The sequence below is a fragment of the Buceros rhinoceros genome, unplaced genomic scaffold (genome assembly GCF_000710305.1).
Source record: "Buceros rhinoceros silvestris isolate BGI_N320 unplaced genomic scaffold, ASM71030v1 scaffold2283, whole genome shotgun sequence".
NCBI classification, from domain to species: domain Eukaryota; kingdom Metazoa; phylum Chordata; class Aves; order Bucerotiformes; family Bucerotidae; genus Buceros; species Buceros rhinoceros.
In genome coordinates, this window is record NW_010401614.1 from 43849 (window position 1) to 56912 (window position 13064).

At 38.2% G+C, this 13064-nt stretch overlaps 1 protein-coding gene across 1 annotated transcript in view; it reads right to left on the bottom strand.

Annotated features, from left to right (window-relative positions):
- Positions 1 to 529: 529 nt before the first annotated feature.
- Positions 530 to 13064, bottom strand: part of LOC104490078 (catenin alpha-2) — a 46955-nt gene continuing 34420 nt past the window's right edge. Inside the window, exon 7 of the mRNA XM_010132320.1 lies at positions 530 to 1686. Within this exon, the coding sequence (XP_010130622.1) occupies positions 1399 to 1686 (288 nt within the window). The 3' untranslated portion in view covers positions 530 to 1398. The remainder of the gene's footprint in view (positions 1687 to 13064) is intronic.

Below are 13064 nucleotides of genomic sequence, written 5' to 3' on the forward strand. Positions count from 1 at the left end.
TCCAAGCAAGGTATACGTAAGATAACTCAGAAACTATAAATACATGTGATAAGGGAGAAACTGCGCAGTTAGAATTTGTAGCGTGTAGGTGCTGCAGCAGTCTGCTGCAGGTGTATCTTAATAAAGGCCTTGTGTGCACACAAACTGTTGTCGCATTGTCCGCTCTGAATATTCGCAACGTACGATTTACCCCTACAATACAGCATGGCAGAAGCAACGATCTCCACAGTTCTGAGATGCCAGTCTTATAAGCTTAAAAAATTGCTCCATCTTCATGCTGTTTCTGAGGTGTTGTGTTTAAACAAATAATTGCATCCCACGCTTGACACGTGTCGTATTGAGGCTTAAATCTGTCTCAGACTTAAACCCTGGTTTTGACTGGCCACGTTTGGCTATGCTGGTTGTGAAAAAAGAGAAAATGAATGTAATGTTGTCTTTCCTTCAACAACAACAACAACAACAAAGAAGCATGAGGCAAAATCAGCTGTGATGCAGGAGATACCTGTGCATTAAAAGCGACGAGCCATGCTGAGGATTCCAAGGTTAAATGAGTTTATTGAGTTAGTGGTTACAGTGGTATGTCAGATACCTGTAATCCAAGCTACACCTATGTATTTGCCTCTAAATTCTCACACTGCCAGTTTTCATGTCTCTAAACATTCCACCACCAGGTCTTCTATTACTAATAGAATAATAATCATCATCATCATAATCATAATATAAAAGGCAATGTCGATCACCATATTGTGCTTCGTAATCCACCATAAGGAATTCAGTTGGCAAAAGTAAACCTCTGGTCGTATTAAATGGGATTAATAGAAATGTGAGCAGTCATAACACTACTAGAATATAAAGAACAAAATATGGTTCAAAAGAAGCATTTGTAAGATGAATTAGTTTGCATCTGTTTTAAAAATTCACATAGTATAATGAAGATGACTTAAAAGTTATATCATTTCATTATTGGGCCACACATTTAAGCATATTGGCTAGTACATTTTTGCACTGGAACAGAAGCAATACAAGCTTTATGGTCTACCATTACGATTCCATTTTTTTCACTTAATATACCTGCCAACCTAAATGTTTCTTGCATGCATAACAATTTCTGGGTTTAGATTTTAACTTCTTATTTAACTCACACATACCCCTGTGATGCAAATTCTTTGGCCAATTTAACGCTATAGTTTAGTCCCAAAAGGAAGCTTGGAATAAGTCCTTTTAACATCAGAAGAAAATGCCCTAAATTGTGGCATTGCAGAAAGTTAAGTCACTTCCGTAGAGTCTCAGGTTGCATGCAAATGGACACTGCTTCCCCCCACCCCATGCCAGACGCATACAAGTCGGCAGGTATGCATACAAAAGGAATAGAAAACCCTCCTGGTAAAGCTTAGTGGTTTAGAAGGAATCCATAGCTTTAAATTCACTTAAGGCCTGTACAGGGGAAATATGTTTCTTCTGGGACCCTCTTCGCACTCTTGTCTGATATTCTTCTGGTTTTTCTCTCTTAACTAGAGGTTTCTTCTCAGGGGCCTTCATCTTCCAAGATACAACCGGAGAGTTCACTGCAGCAGTACCATAGACCTTCTGATATTTAGTGGAAGCCACATATGATGCTTTCACTGTAAGGACCACAGCGTTCATCAGATTTTTAGCTGCCTGGATGAGAGAAGTGGCACTGTCCAGCTACAAACAGAGAAAAAAGTGATAGACAGCAAGGTTACTCCATGACTGGATCACCGGATGGTTTCCTGACTGAAGTCTGAATAGTCTCAGATCTCATCAAAGATTAAGTGAATCCTCTCCCTCAAAATTAATCAAGTCGCTTGTAGTAACAAGCACCAGTATCAACTTGTAAAACCGTGTTAGTGAGGTACCTCACACTAAATTTTTTAATAACAATAATTTTAAAATTGTGTTGGATGCTTTTTTATTGCTGATTCCTTTCCAACAGGTGAAGAAGTTGCCTCTTTCCACAAAAAAAAAAAAAAATCCCCATGACTTCTCATTTAAACCTTTAAAAATTTACATTTACATGTCAGAATCCACAAAACAGGTCAACAGAGATTTTTCTAAGTGTTCAGGTTTGTTCTAATTATTCCTACTAAGCCCAGAGCAACACCCCCAATGATATCTACAGGTACAGTGTGAGGCCAGTGCTGAGCTTGTTAGAGAATCCCATCTGAAAAGATGAAAAGAGACTTTGAAACCCCTAAAGAAATAAAACGATGAAACAGTTAACTCCGGATTTTTGTAGCTACTGTAATATTTGAGATACTTCTGTTCAGAAGGAATCTTACTTCATGATTAGCAGACTTTTCATACATATACCTCTGCGTTTCTCCCACGCACAAGTCTGCCTGATCTTCCTGAGTCCTCTGGTTACAAGAGGACTTAAGAACTTGGTGAACTTCAAACCACTGGGAGTTCCAGTCAGCAAGCTTCCATCATGCACTGAAATCAAGTGCATATCCCTGGCCAATTTTTTCAAAAGGATTTAAGCAGATAATGGAACTTCCAAAGCAATGTCTCAATGTTCCAGAATGTGAATTAGGCACTTACCAATCCGGCTGGACATCCTCAAAATAGTAGGTGTTAAAAATGTGCTTTTAAGTACTGTAGCAACCGAGGTCACTATTTAGGATGTTCAATTATTCCTTTCCCAAAATACCGAAAAAGTGGGATAGACTTTTTGTGATAAAGCCTTTCACTTCTGCCATGGAAGCTGCCCCACTTTCCTGTCAGTCTTTCACAGCTTGTAGGAACAATGTTGGATGTAGTATTATTTTAAGTCTTTAATTCCACCCCACTTGTGCGGCAAGTTTGTAGCTCTTTTTAGTTAGTATGAAAGGTCTGTCTCCCTCCAGACTGTTCCTCCTCCATGTTTTGGGAGCACTTGATTCCTTAATGTGAATTCTAATCAAGGTAACCATGAGAAATACTTACAAGGCAATAACCAAAACCATATTATACTTCACCTCAAGTATTTTGACTCATTAACAGAAGAAGACTTCAGGAGAAACCTCTTTCTGAGGTGCCAGTGACTGATGTCAACAGGAATAGACATTACAGAAAGTTCGTGTCTGGAACCACATGAATCTACAGACTTACCTATTATTTTTGATTTCCTCAGCAGTGGCCTTATACTCATTATGATTCATTAAATCCAAAACCAGCTACATACAGTGAGGTGAAAAACAAAAAAACATTTAAATGATTTTCACGTACTTGGTGCCATTCCCTGAAATGCACAGTTAATTGCCTGCCCCCGGTAAATATTTTTCCTCGGGACTAATTTGTGTTTTCTGTTACTAAAAGAAACTAAGTTAAAAGATGGAAAATTACATTATATGGCAGAAACATGACTGTTCAATAGGGACTAATGGAATATAATTCAGTATAGTGTTATTCTATAACCTCACTACTGCATGATTTATAAGGCAATCTGTACGTTTGTTGGCAAATAACAGATCATACTCTATTAAATTAAGATATTCTAATTTACTGCAGAGATCTACAATCAAGCATTATTCATTGTTAAACGATTCTTTTTGAAACACTGGTGCATTGATATTGAATATAAACTGATACCGTCAAATAGTATTTACTTCATAATCAACGTGGATAAACTGACTGGATCGAGCCTGTATTGCACATTCCTGAATGAATTCTATTTGTAGAAGGTTTCTCATAGCCTCTCATTTTCCAGTGTTTCTTTATGGAAAGAGTTCTGGAGGCACATAAATTAGGTGCTTAAAACATACAAAGGATGCAATCTACATCCTTAAACACATTAGTAATTTTACAGAGTGTACCAATAAGGGTGTGCAGAAGCATGTACTTCTGCAAGATCAGATGTGGATTGTAATGATGTCTTTTATAAAACCGCATTATGTTTTGGGATGCCATTTTAATTATCTCTAGTTTCAATCTGCTGTTAGAGTAGATAAGAGCTCCCCATTTTCACTATTATTAATCATATTTTAACACGCAGATACTTAGTCCTTGCCCTTAATACCCATTCATACTGTAAAATGCTTTCAAATCTTGGAATCAGAAAAGAGACATAAAATCCCATAATAATATCAGGCTATGAGTGTTCTCCAAAATCCGCTGGTAGCCATCCCATGTACCCAATTTGGCTACCTAAGCACTTCCAGCGATTTTCTTACTGCCTCCAGCTCCCTGCTTGTATTATGGCTCAGTAAAGAAGAATTAAATGGAATGAACATCATTTCGATTAACATTTAGATCTTCCTCCACCACTGTGCTACTTCAGTTTTAAGCTGTGTAATCAGCAGAGCTACAGTGGCATAAAGCTGGAGCAAGGCAGAAACGAATCAAGCCCTTAATGCGTTGACTCCTAACAAAATCTGGGTACAGAAACATTTGCACTTTTCCAAACAGATAATGTCAATAATAATAAAAAAAATCAGAATGAAAGTTAACATTTCAAACTAAAGTATGACTAAGAAATTACTGCACAGTACAGAAGGCAAACCTCACCCCCTAGCAATCGCTAGGGAATTGTGAATTAACGACAGCTTTCCAGGCTAACAGCTAACAGAGTCTTTGTCTTGCTACCCAAAGTAACAGCGTTCTGCTACTTAGATTTCTTTACAAATACTTCTGTCTCCATTTTGGGAAAAAAAAAAAGCCCTCTTAAACATAATAGATTAATTTAACCCCCATAAAACTCCAAGGGCAGAGAATGCTGGGGAAAATTCAAAATTAATTTCTAAAGAACATAAGAATCGCTGTGCTGGAGCCAGTCACTTACCCAGGTTAAAACTGCCATCATACGCAGGGAAGGCATAAATCATCCCCCCAAAAATAGAGAAAGATTTTGCTACAAGCTAACTTTGTAATTAGTGAATGCAAGGGTAGAACACTGGAGCAGCAGAGCCTATTATCTGCCAAGAAGATAATTTCAGGGCTTTTTTTTTCCCCCAAAAAATCCTTAAAGCTTTGAGGCGTTTTTGAGCTGCTTATAAGCTGTGCTGCATTTTTCTTGCACTATATGCGTAATGTTCTAGAATCTTGTGACAATCAAGATTTCTTGCTTCTTTTACATATACACATAATCTAAGAAAAATAACTAGCAATTACAATACCAAAATAGCTGAAGAAGAGGGAGAAAACAAAGCTGGAAAATTTTCTCCTTGGCAGTAAAGCAAACGAGATGTTCTCCCTCCATTGTCACGTCACTGTAACTGTTTTTTAGAAAGGAGAAAATTTACTTTCCAGAGATATCTTCATATTTATAATCAGAAGTATATACCACAAAAAGGGAAATAAAGAAGAAAAAAAAATCTGTATTTCCAGTGAGTAAGGTTATAGTATAGGTAGTTTTAAAAGAGGTGGTTTATTTTAATAAATCTTGAAAAGCGGGCGAAGACATGAAAAGAACTGTAGATAGTTCCTAGTCTGGAGATATTTGAGCAGCCCAAATAGAATGACCCGTGAAATTATAGGCCATTTCAGTTGACAGCAATCCCCAATAAACTAATGCGATGCCTATGACGGGCTCCATAAACAAAGGGAGGAAAGAAATACAGTTTAATGGTAACAAAATAGCTTTTTACTTTTTTTCGAAGTAAACTACATCACATTTTGATGTGATTAGACTTTGGATTGCTTAAAATAATGTTATTGATAGAATCGGACCACTGAAAGGAGTTTTGTTTGGTACTACACGACAGTTTGATTAAAATCTCAGCTGATACGAAGTTAACAAGGGACTTAACGATTCCAAAGTCTCCAAGAGCTGAGTTTCCAGAAGTACGTACACACAAACCAACCATTGTTAAACAGTGACTTTTGCAGAGACCATGTCAGCTTTACAGTATAAATATTTCTCCTGAGAGCTTGGCAAAAAAGTCACTTAACTGATGGAATTTGTGGATAATGTAACAATCAGGAAAGTGGCAAGTCATACAAAAGGCAAGCGATGGATATCTAACAAGCTGGTAAAAATCAGAAATGCAGATTTCAGTTTGGCCAATGTTATAGCAGATGATACCTACTTATCCAATAAAGAGTTTTACCCCATGCAAGACCCCAGGCGATCACTTCTTGAGAACACAAAAGGAGGACACCAATGAAATTATCATACTCAGTCTGTAGTGTGATCAGAGTTACAGAATAGCGAGTCCTCAACGCAAGATCAACGATCAACACTGAGGCACTGGAACAAATTTAAAGAACCCCAAGAACAAAAATTAGGAAAGATTCTGTTTTTTCCATTAATCAACTGCCTGATAAAAAAGGAGTTCATCAAAATCTGTGAGTACGTAGTAACAGAAAGCTGATGACAGTTCAACAGAAGGGGCAAAGATGTAACAGAACTTAATGGCTGGAAGGTGAAGCAGGTCATTGTAGTAGTTAATTATCTGAAACTTTTAGCAGTGATATTAATCACAAGAACTCATGAAAGATAGTGATTCTATCTCTGGAAACTGGGAAATCAATATTGGATGGTTTTGCTCAATATCTAACTTTAAGCATAACTATCGGACATTTTTAACGCACATCAATGGAGGAAGACAGCTCAGATGATAATAATGTATGAATGCAAAAATTACTACTAGTAATTATTGATAAAGAGAGTTTAGTCTGGCTTACTTTGTATAGATTGGGAGAAGCAATTGTCATTTGTTTAACGTGATGAAAAAGAACCTGTAATGCTTTGAATACTCTTGACTAAGACTAGATTTGCAGGCCGTTAGCGGGTAACTTAGGCATCGCCAAGTCCTTAGGGCTATCTGTGAATTCTGGGAGCATTCCCTCCTCCTCCTCCTCCTTTTTCAAAGCAAGTTCATGCTTTTGTGAACAGGTGCAGTTGCTGTTACCACAAACCGAAAGTCAATTAACAACCTCTAGAGCGACTAAGGTTGAGGAGGATGAATCAGGAGTACCATTTTCTCAGATTTCATTCTTGTGCAATGGAACATCTTCCTCGCAGCTGTACTTATAATAAATCCGCTCCTACATACATATGTAAGATACATGTAAGAAAAAGATCTAATTCATAATACTTATGTCTTACATTTCTGTGGCTCATTTAATGCATAAACACGATACCGTTAGTGGCAGCCAGTGCGAGAATGGCCTACTGGCTGTTCAGCTGCACTCATCCCTGTGACAGGAGACCTCTGCTATTTGACAGCACTACTGCACAAGGGATAAAGCTGTGTTTCTGTCAGTCTTGAAAACCCCCACAAGGTTTTTGCTAGATACAGGTCCATTGGAGAAAATTATCCTCTGTATTTGAAATTCCATAACAAACAAACCGTCAGTATTTGGAATGTAATGTGGCCACAATGGTGTTAGAAAGGGATCTGTGGCTACACGGAGACAATACTATTATACTCGTCTTTTCCTAGCTATTTATTTTCACATTTGATTACAGCTAACTTAGTCCTTTAGACAAGTTGAGTATTTCATTCACCCTAGAGGTAGCTGTCTTTCATCAGTGGCCAATCAACTGAACACCTGTCCTCATCTGCATTTTTTCAATTTTCAATTACAGGTAAGAAAGAAACCCACAGGGATTCCCAAGCCCTTTTGGATGTATTTAACAAAGGCAGCCATCTCTTAGGACAGCAGAAAGCACACAAGTATACCAAGAACTATGGGTAACTTCAGTCTTCTATGGACTATTGCCAGTTTAAAACACTAGTTTAATTTATAAGGTCAACAGTTTACCAGCTGTTTTATGCCAGTTTGAAAAAGCATAAGGATATAAAAATACTCCCAATAGTGGCATTCCCAATAAAAGATAAACAGATGTAATAGAAAATTTACAGGGCTGCACTTATAGAGTTGATTTACTTATTCCAGGCTATTTTAAAAGAAAAAGAGTAAAAGATAAAATGATATCCCTATTCATTTGCTTTGAGGAGAATACTTATTATGAACCTAAAAAGTATATATAGATCTAAATACAGTCATAAAATATGATTTGACACTGGACATCACTAAAATTAGGAGGAGTGTTTAGGAGTTATTCTTCATACACTAAATGAAGAGGTTCTAAAAAGTAATCCAAGTTTGTGATAGAGTAATACTAACTCCACAAAGGACTACACCTAAATACCCTCAAATGTAGCTAGAAGTCCTACAAAACCCCCATTAATTTTACCGTAGGAAGACCTAAAGGCTCTGTCACTGAAACACCAGGAGCCTTGCTTATCTTTCCTCCGTAAGCGTCTGAAATAATAAGCCAGGCACCAACTCAGAGACGCTCAGCTAGCAGACACGATATTTAAATCTCATAGTGGGTGCCAGAAATATTGCTTTTTCCGAGGACAGAAAATCTTTTTACCTTCCCAGTTGAGAGACTGAAACACGGGCTTCAGCATCATGATCTTTTGCCTATTTATTCATCGCATCTTTGCTTTGTCCTCTCTTGTCCCCTCATCAAGAGATAAAAGCAGATGGATCTTTAAGCAAGCTTTGCAAAAAGCTCTCACAGGTTACAGTCTGAAGGACACTGAATCCAGTTGTCTTTGGCCCAGGAGCACACCACCAGACATTAGGATCTCCAACTCTGCTGCCCAGCATGGCCTATGAAGTTGTGTATGCACCGAAGTCGCTTACTGGGTCACCTGTCAACACAGCGAACACACAGCTGGAAATCCTGCCAGCAGTCAGGCTTCTGCCAAGCGTGGAACCCAGAACAGTTCCAAGGTACCGTGTGCATGTTCTGGAGCAAAGCACACACATGGGGAACACTGATGCTGGAAATGCAGATGCGTTATGAGGCTGGAGTGTGCAGATCACAGGTCAGGGATGAGACAGGTAGCATGAGCTTTAGGAACACTCACACACTTATTTGTTTCAGTCCACCTCGTTTTAACATAAGATTTGTTGTACCTGTGGAAATCAGATTTAGACCTTATCAAAATGTCTTTTTTATATCAATGGCTGATGTTTCATATTGTCAGTGTTTGTCTTTCCAATGAGCTACCATGAAAGCTCATCTTTTAATAACTGAAATAGTGAAATGAAAAATAAGACAATTGGAAACAAATGAAACTTAATGTTATCCAATTCTTTTTGTGAAATAAATTTTCACTGACTTCTATCCAGCCTGGCAGGTCTCAAAGGTGAAAAACATATTTTGGATTTTCTGATAGATATTATAGTTTTTCTACACATTTACAGTCAATAAATTTTTTATCCAACAGTATTCATCAGCTGTATTTACAGCCAATAAATTATTTGTCCAATATCAGGTTACTGTTATGACACAAAATTTACAATTTTTCTTGTAGATACCAAAGAGAATGTAGGTTATTTCCTCAACATTTAATATTTAATTAACATACTGTTGCATTCTTTTAATAATTTAATGGGGGAAAGTATTTTGACCCATAATAAAAAATTTCTCAGAACCAGCTCTTTTTCTTCTGCTCATTATCTGCCACTGCACAGCAGGAAAAAGATGCCAAAAGAGCACAATTTATAACATATACCAGGAACACTGTAAGGAAAGGCAATCGTATAAAGCATTGAGTTTTTTAAAATAAAAAAAAATTACCCATCATTTTCATGCTACAATACTGCCTCAAAACTTTCAGAGTCTGTTACTAAATTAGGGTATTTGGTATCAGTCTGAACGCCCAAACATGTGGAACAATTCCACAGACCAGGGAAGAAATCCTGAGTCAGTGAAGTCAGAGAACTTTTGAAGATGGGAACAGGGCTTCACCCCACAGCTCTGCCAGCACTACGGTTGCGTATTCCACACGTTGTCTTTGCTAAGGTTGAATATAGGGGAAAATGACATTCTGCATTAACCTGCAACTGACAAACATGGGAATTGTTTTCTGCTATGATGGCCTGAGTGTTTTTTTCTTCCAGATCTCTCTCATTCTGCATAGAATTAATGCCTGGAGGATGATGTCTGCAATGGAATGTCATGGACAACAATTATGATTGTCTAATGGCCGTGACAGTTGCATTATTAATTGTAGCAAAATTAGTACAACCACATTCACAACTTAAAAGTAATTTTATCCCATGGAATGGTATGATCTGAATTCTTGGATGATTGTAGAGGGACGACTTTCATATGACTGATTTGAAGATCGGCTCCTACCGATCTTCAGAGAGAGGATAAAACATCTGCAACAAAGACGAAGTCCAATTTATATTTGACAGAATAGGCTAACTCAGACTGTAACTAAGATTTTTTTACATGGCCAGGAGGCTTACTGAAGAAAATTAGAGTAAGAAGTCTGTCAAAATTTAGTATCAAGCCCAAAATATAAAATGTTATTAATGCAAAACTCTATGTAAGCAGTCTGTGTATCGCCAGGATTGGATCCGTCATTTTACACAGGGATTCACATGTCAGAAGTCTACACAAGATACAGCATTGTCTGAACCTGATGTCACAGGCAGAAGAGCTCAGACAAGATTCTGTCAAAGGCATCTCAGTACAAATTTCCTCTTTCATATCCAGCTGCAGTTAAATCTGAAAGAGGAAATACGGGCTAACTACTCTGTGCTGCTGACTTCCCTGCTCCTGACCTGAGCCCTGACTTCTATGTAATTTGAAGATAGGCACCATTTTTAAAAGCCCCAAATAATCTAGTCCTCTTTCAAATCGGGTTTTGGAAGCAAATCTTTCATTCTTTTTATCTAGAGAACCGGTATAATAACAAGCAAAGCATGTCTGTCTTACCGTCTCACCTGAAGGGAGTCCAAATCACGTCCTGGTTGGCTGGGAAACATACTCTCAGTGATAAAATGCAGGAGACTTTGGATAAAAAACATCAATAAAGCATAGAAACCCTATATTCTTTACATAAGAATGTGTTATCTCCTGCTCTTCCTCCTGACTTTGTCACAACGAAAACAAAAATAAAAGCCACAAAACGCAGGACTCCAGAGTGCAATGCTGAGAACTGTGCTATTTCCCCAAGCCCTTTCTGAACCTGTACAAGCGTCAGAACGGTATCTGCATGCAGGTTCTCTCCATGTCGTCAGCTGTGAGTATCCGTCACATCTTGAGGCAAATTTGCTCCTCTCTCTGCACCATCTCTCTCTAAAGTGACATTGCCCAGGCCAGCACAGAGGCTCTTCCAAGAGAGCTGCTCCAGAGGCATAGCTGGCTTTTCTCAGGAAGGGGCTTGGAAACAACACATTGAACAGAATCAAAATTAATGCTTAAAAATCCTCTTGTAGAATGGAAGATATTACCAGGACGATTGTGCCTTGCTTCCTAACATTTGCATGCTGTTATTCGTATATTTTATATCTCATAGAAGCAGATAAAGGGCTTGATCATTCAAGATATTGGTCACTTCTGAGGTGCTAAAAAGGTTTTACTGCCTTGGAGTTCAGGGTCTTGACCTGTCACACAGCTCAGTCAGTGAAAACATGGCTTTATCTCTTTGATTCCCTGCGCAATTCCCAAGACTTTACAACAGTATGCAATGAAATCAAGAAACAAAGTCGAATCTCCATAATAGCCTTCAACAAAGAGCGCCATTTCCACTTTTCAGAGAAGTTCCAGCACTGACAGAGCTAGCTTAGTAATATATGGAAAAGAATTTGTAAAGGAAATTCTAAGATTTTATTCCAAATACATTTTTCACAACTAACTGTTCTATTTGTTTGACAGGCTCAGCCAATGGGTAAGTAACACGCAGTGAAGTGTTCCTTATGAGGAAGGTGGTTTTTTCCCTGGTCAGTTACTCAATATACAATTTGTGAATGCATTTGTTCATGACATTTTTAAATTTAGCTAACACTAGATGTTATTAAAAATGAGCAAAACAGGTAATAATTACTGAAGACTGCAAACAAATAAAACCAGAACACAGCAGAAAAATATTGCAAAGTCTGTTGCTGTTTACAGGGAAAGAACAAGAAATGGTGACAAAAATTATGGATAAATTGGAATGAGTAAAATCTTGCTCTGAATTTTAAAGGCTCATTTTTATTACTCATTTTATTATGCAAATATTCATATAATCATAGAATACTTTAGGATGAAAGGAACCTTTTGAGGTCATCTAGTCCAATGCCCTATTCAACCAGAATAATGAAATCGGCATAAATCACAACAAACTCTGGTCACTCAGGTTTCTTTGCCAATTATCCACCATATATGGGAGACTTCACATGAAAACCTTTGAATTAATTGGCTAGTTAATCAGATGAAGCTGTTCAGGATTTTGCTCAAATTCAGAGTATGTCCAAGGGTGGATAGCCTTCCACATCTCTGGACTACAGCACTCCATCCTGAACTTGAATTTCACGTCTCTTGAGGTAAACCTTTTTTCCGTATATCTAACCAGATTTTTCCCTGTTAAAACTTGCATTTGTTGCTCCTTTTCCTGTCACTACGCACCTCTGAAAAGTCTGGATTTGACTTTTCTAGATCCTCCTGTTAGTTAGCTGTAGACAACAATATTTCTCCTTAGCCTTCTCTTCTGAAGACATGCAAACGCATCTATAAGAATACCGCAGATTACGTTGGCAGTCCCATTTTCACATAGTTACAAGAACAAATGTCTTATCCAAAGAGAAAAACTGAGTAACGGGAGAGAAAGGAGTGATTATTACCCATTACAGACAAACATTTAACACTTCACTCAAGCTGGTTAAGCCCTGTGCTACTCTCTTCAGAACGTACTAGTGTCAGGAAGCCCTAATTTACTTTCTCTGTTTTCTCTTGAGACTCAGTACTTTAGATAGCATTTTCCCTGAGCAACAAACTCAAAAGTCCTAGGCGGAGTGGTTGAGGGAACTGGGGGTGTTTCAGCGGGAGAAAAGGAAGCTGAGCAGACACCTTCTTGCTCTACGACTGCCTGAGAGGACGTTGAGGTGAGGTGGGGGTCAGTCTCTTCTCCTGAGTAGCAAGCAATAGGGTAAGAGGGAACAGTCTCAAGTTGCACCAGGGGAGGTTTAGGTTGGATATTAGGAAACATTTCTTTCCAGAGAGGGTTGTGAAGCGTTGGAACAGGCTGCCCAGGAAGGTGGTGGAGTCCCCCTCCCTGGAGGGGTTTAAAAGACATGTAGATGTGGTGCTGAGGGACATGGTTCAG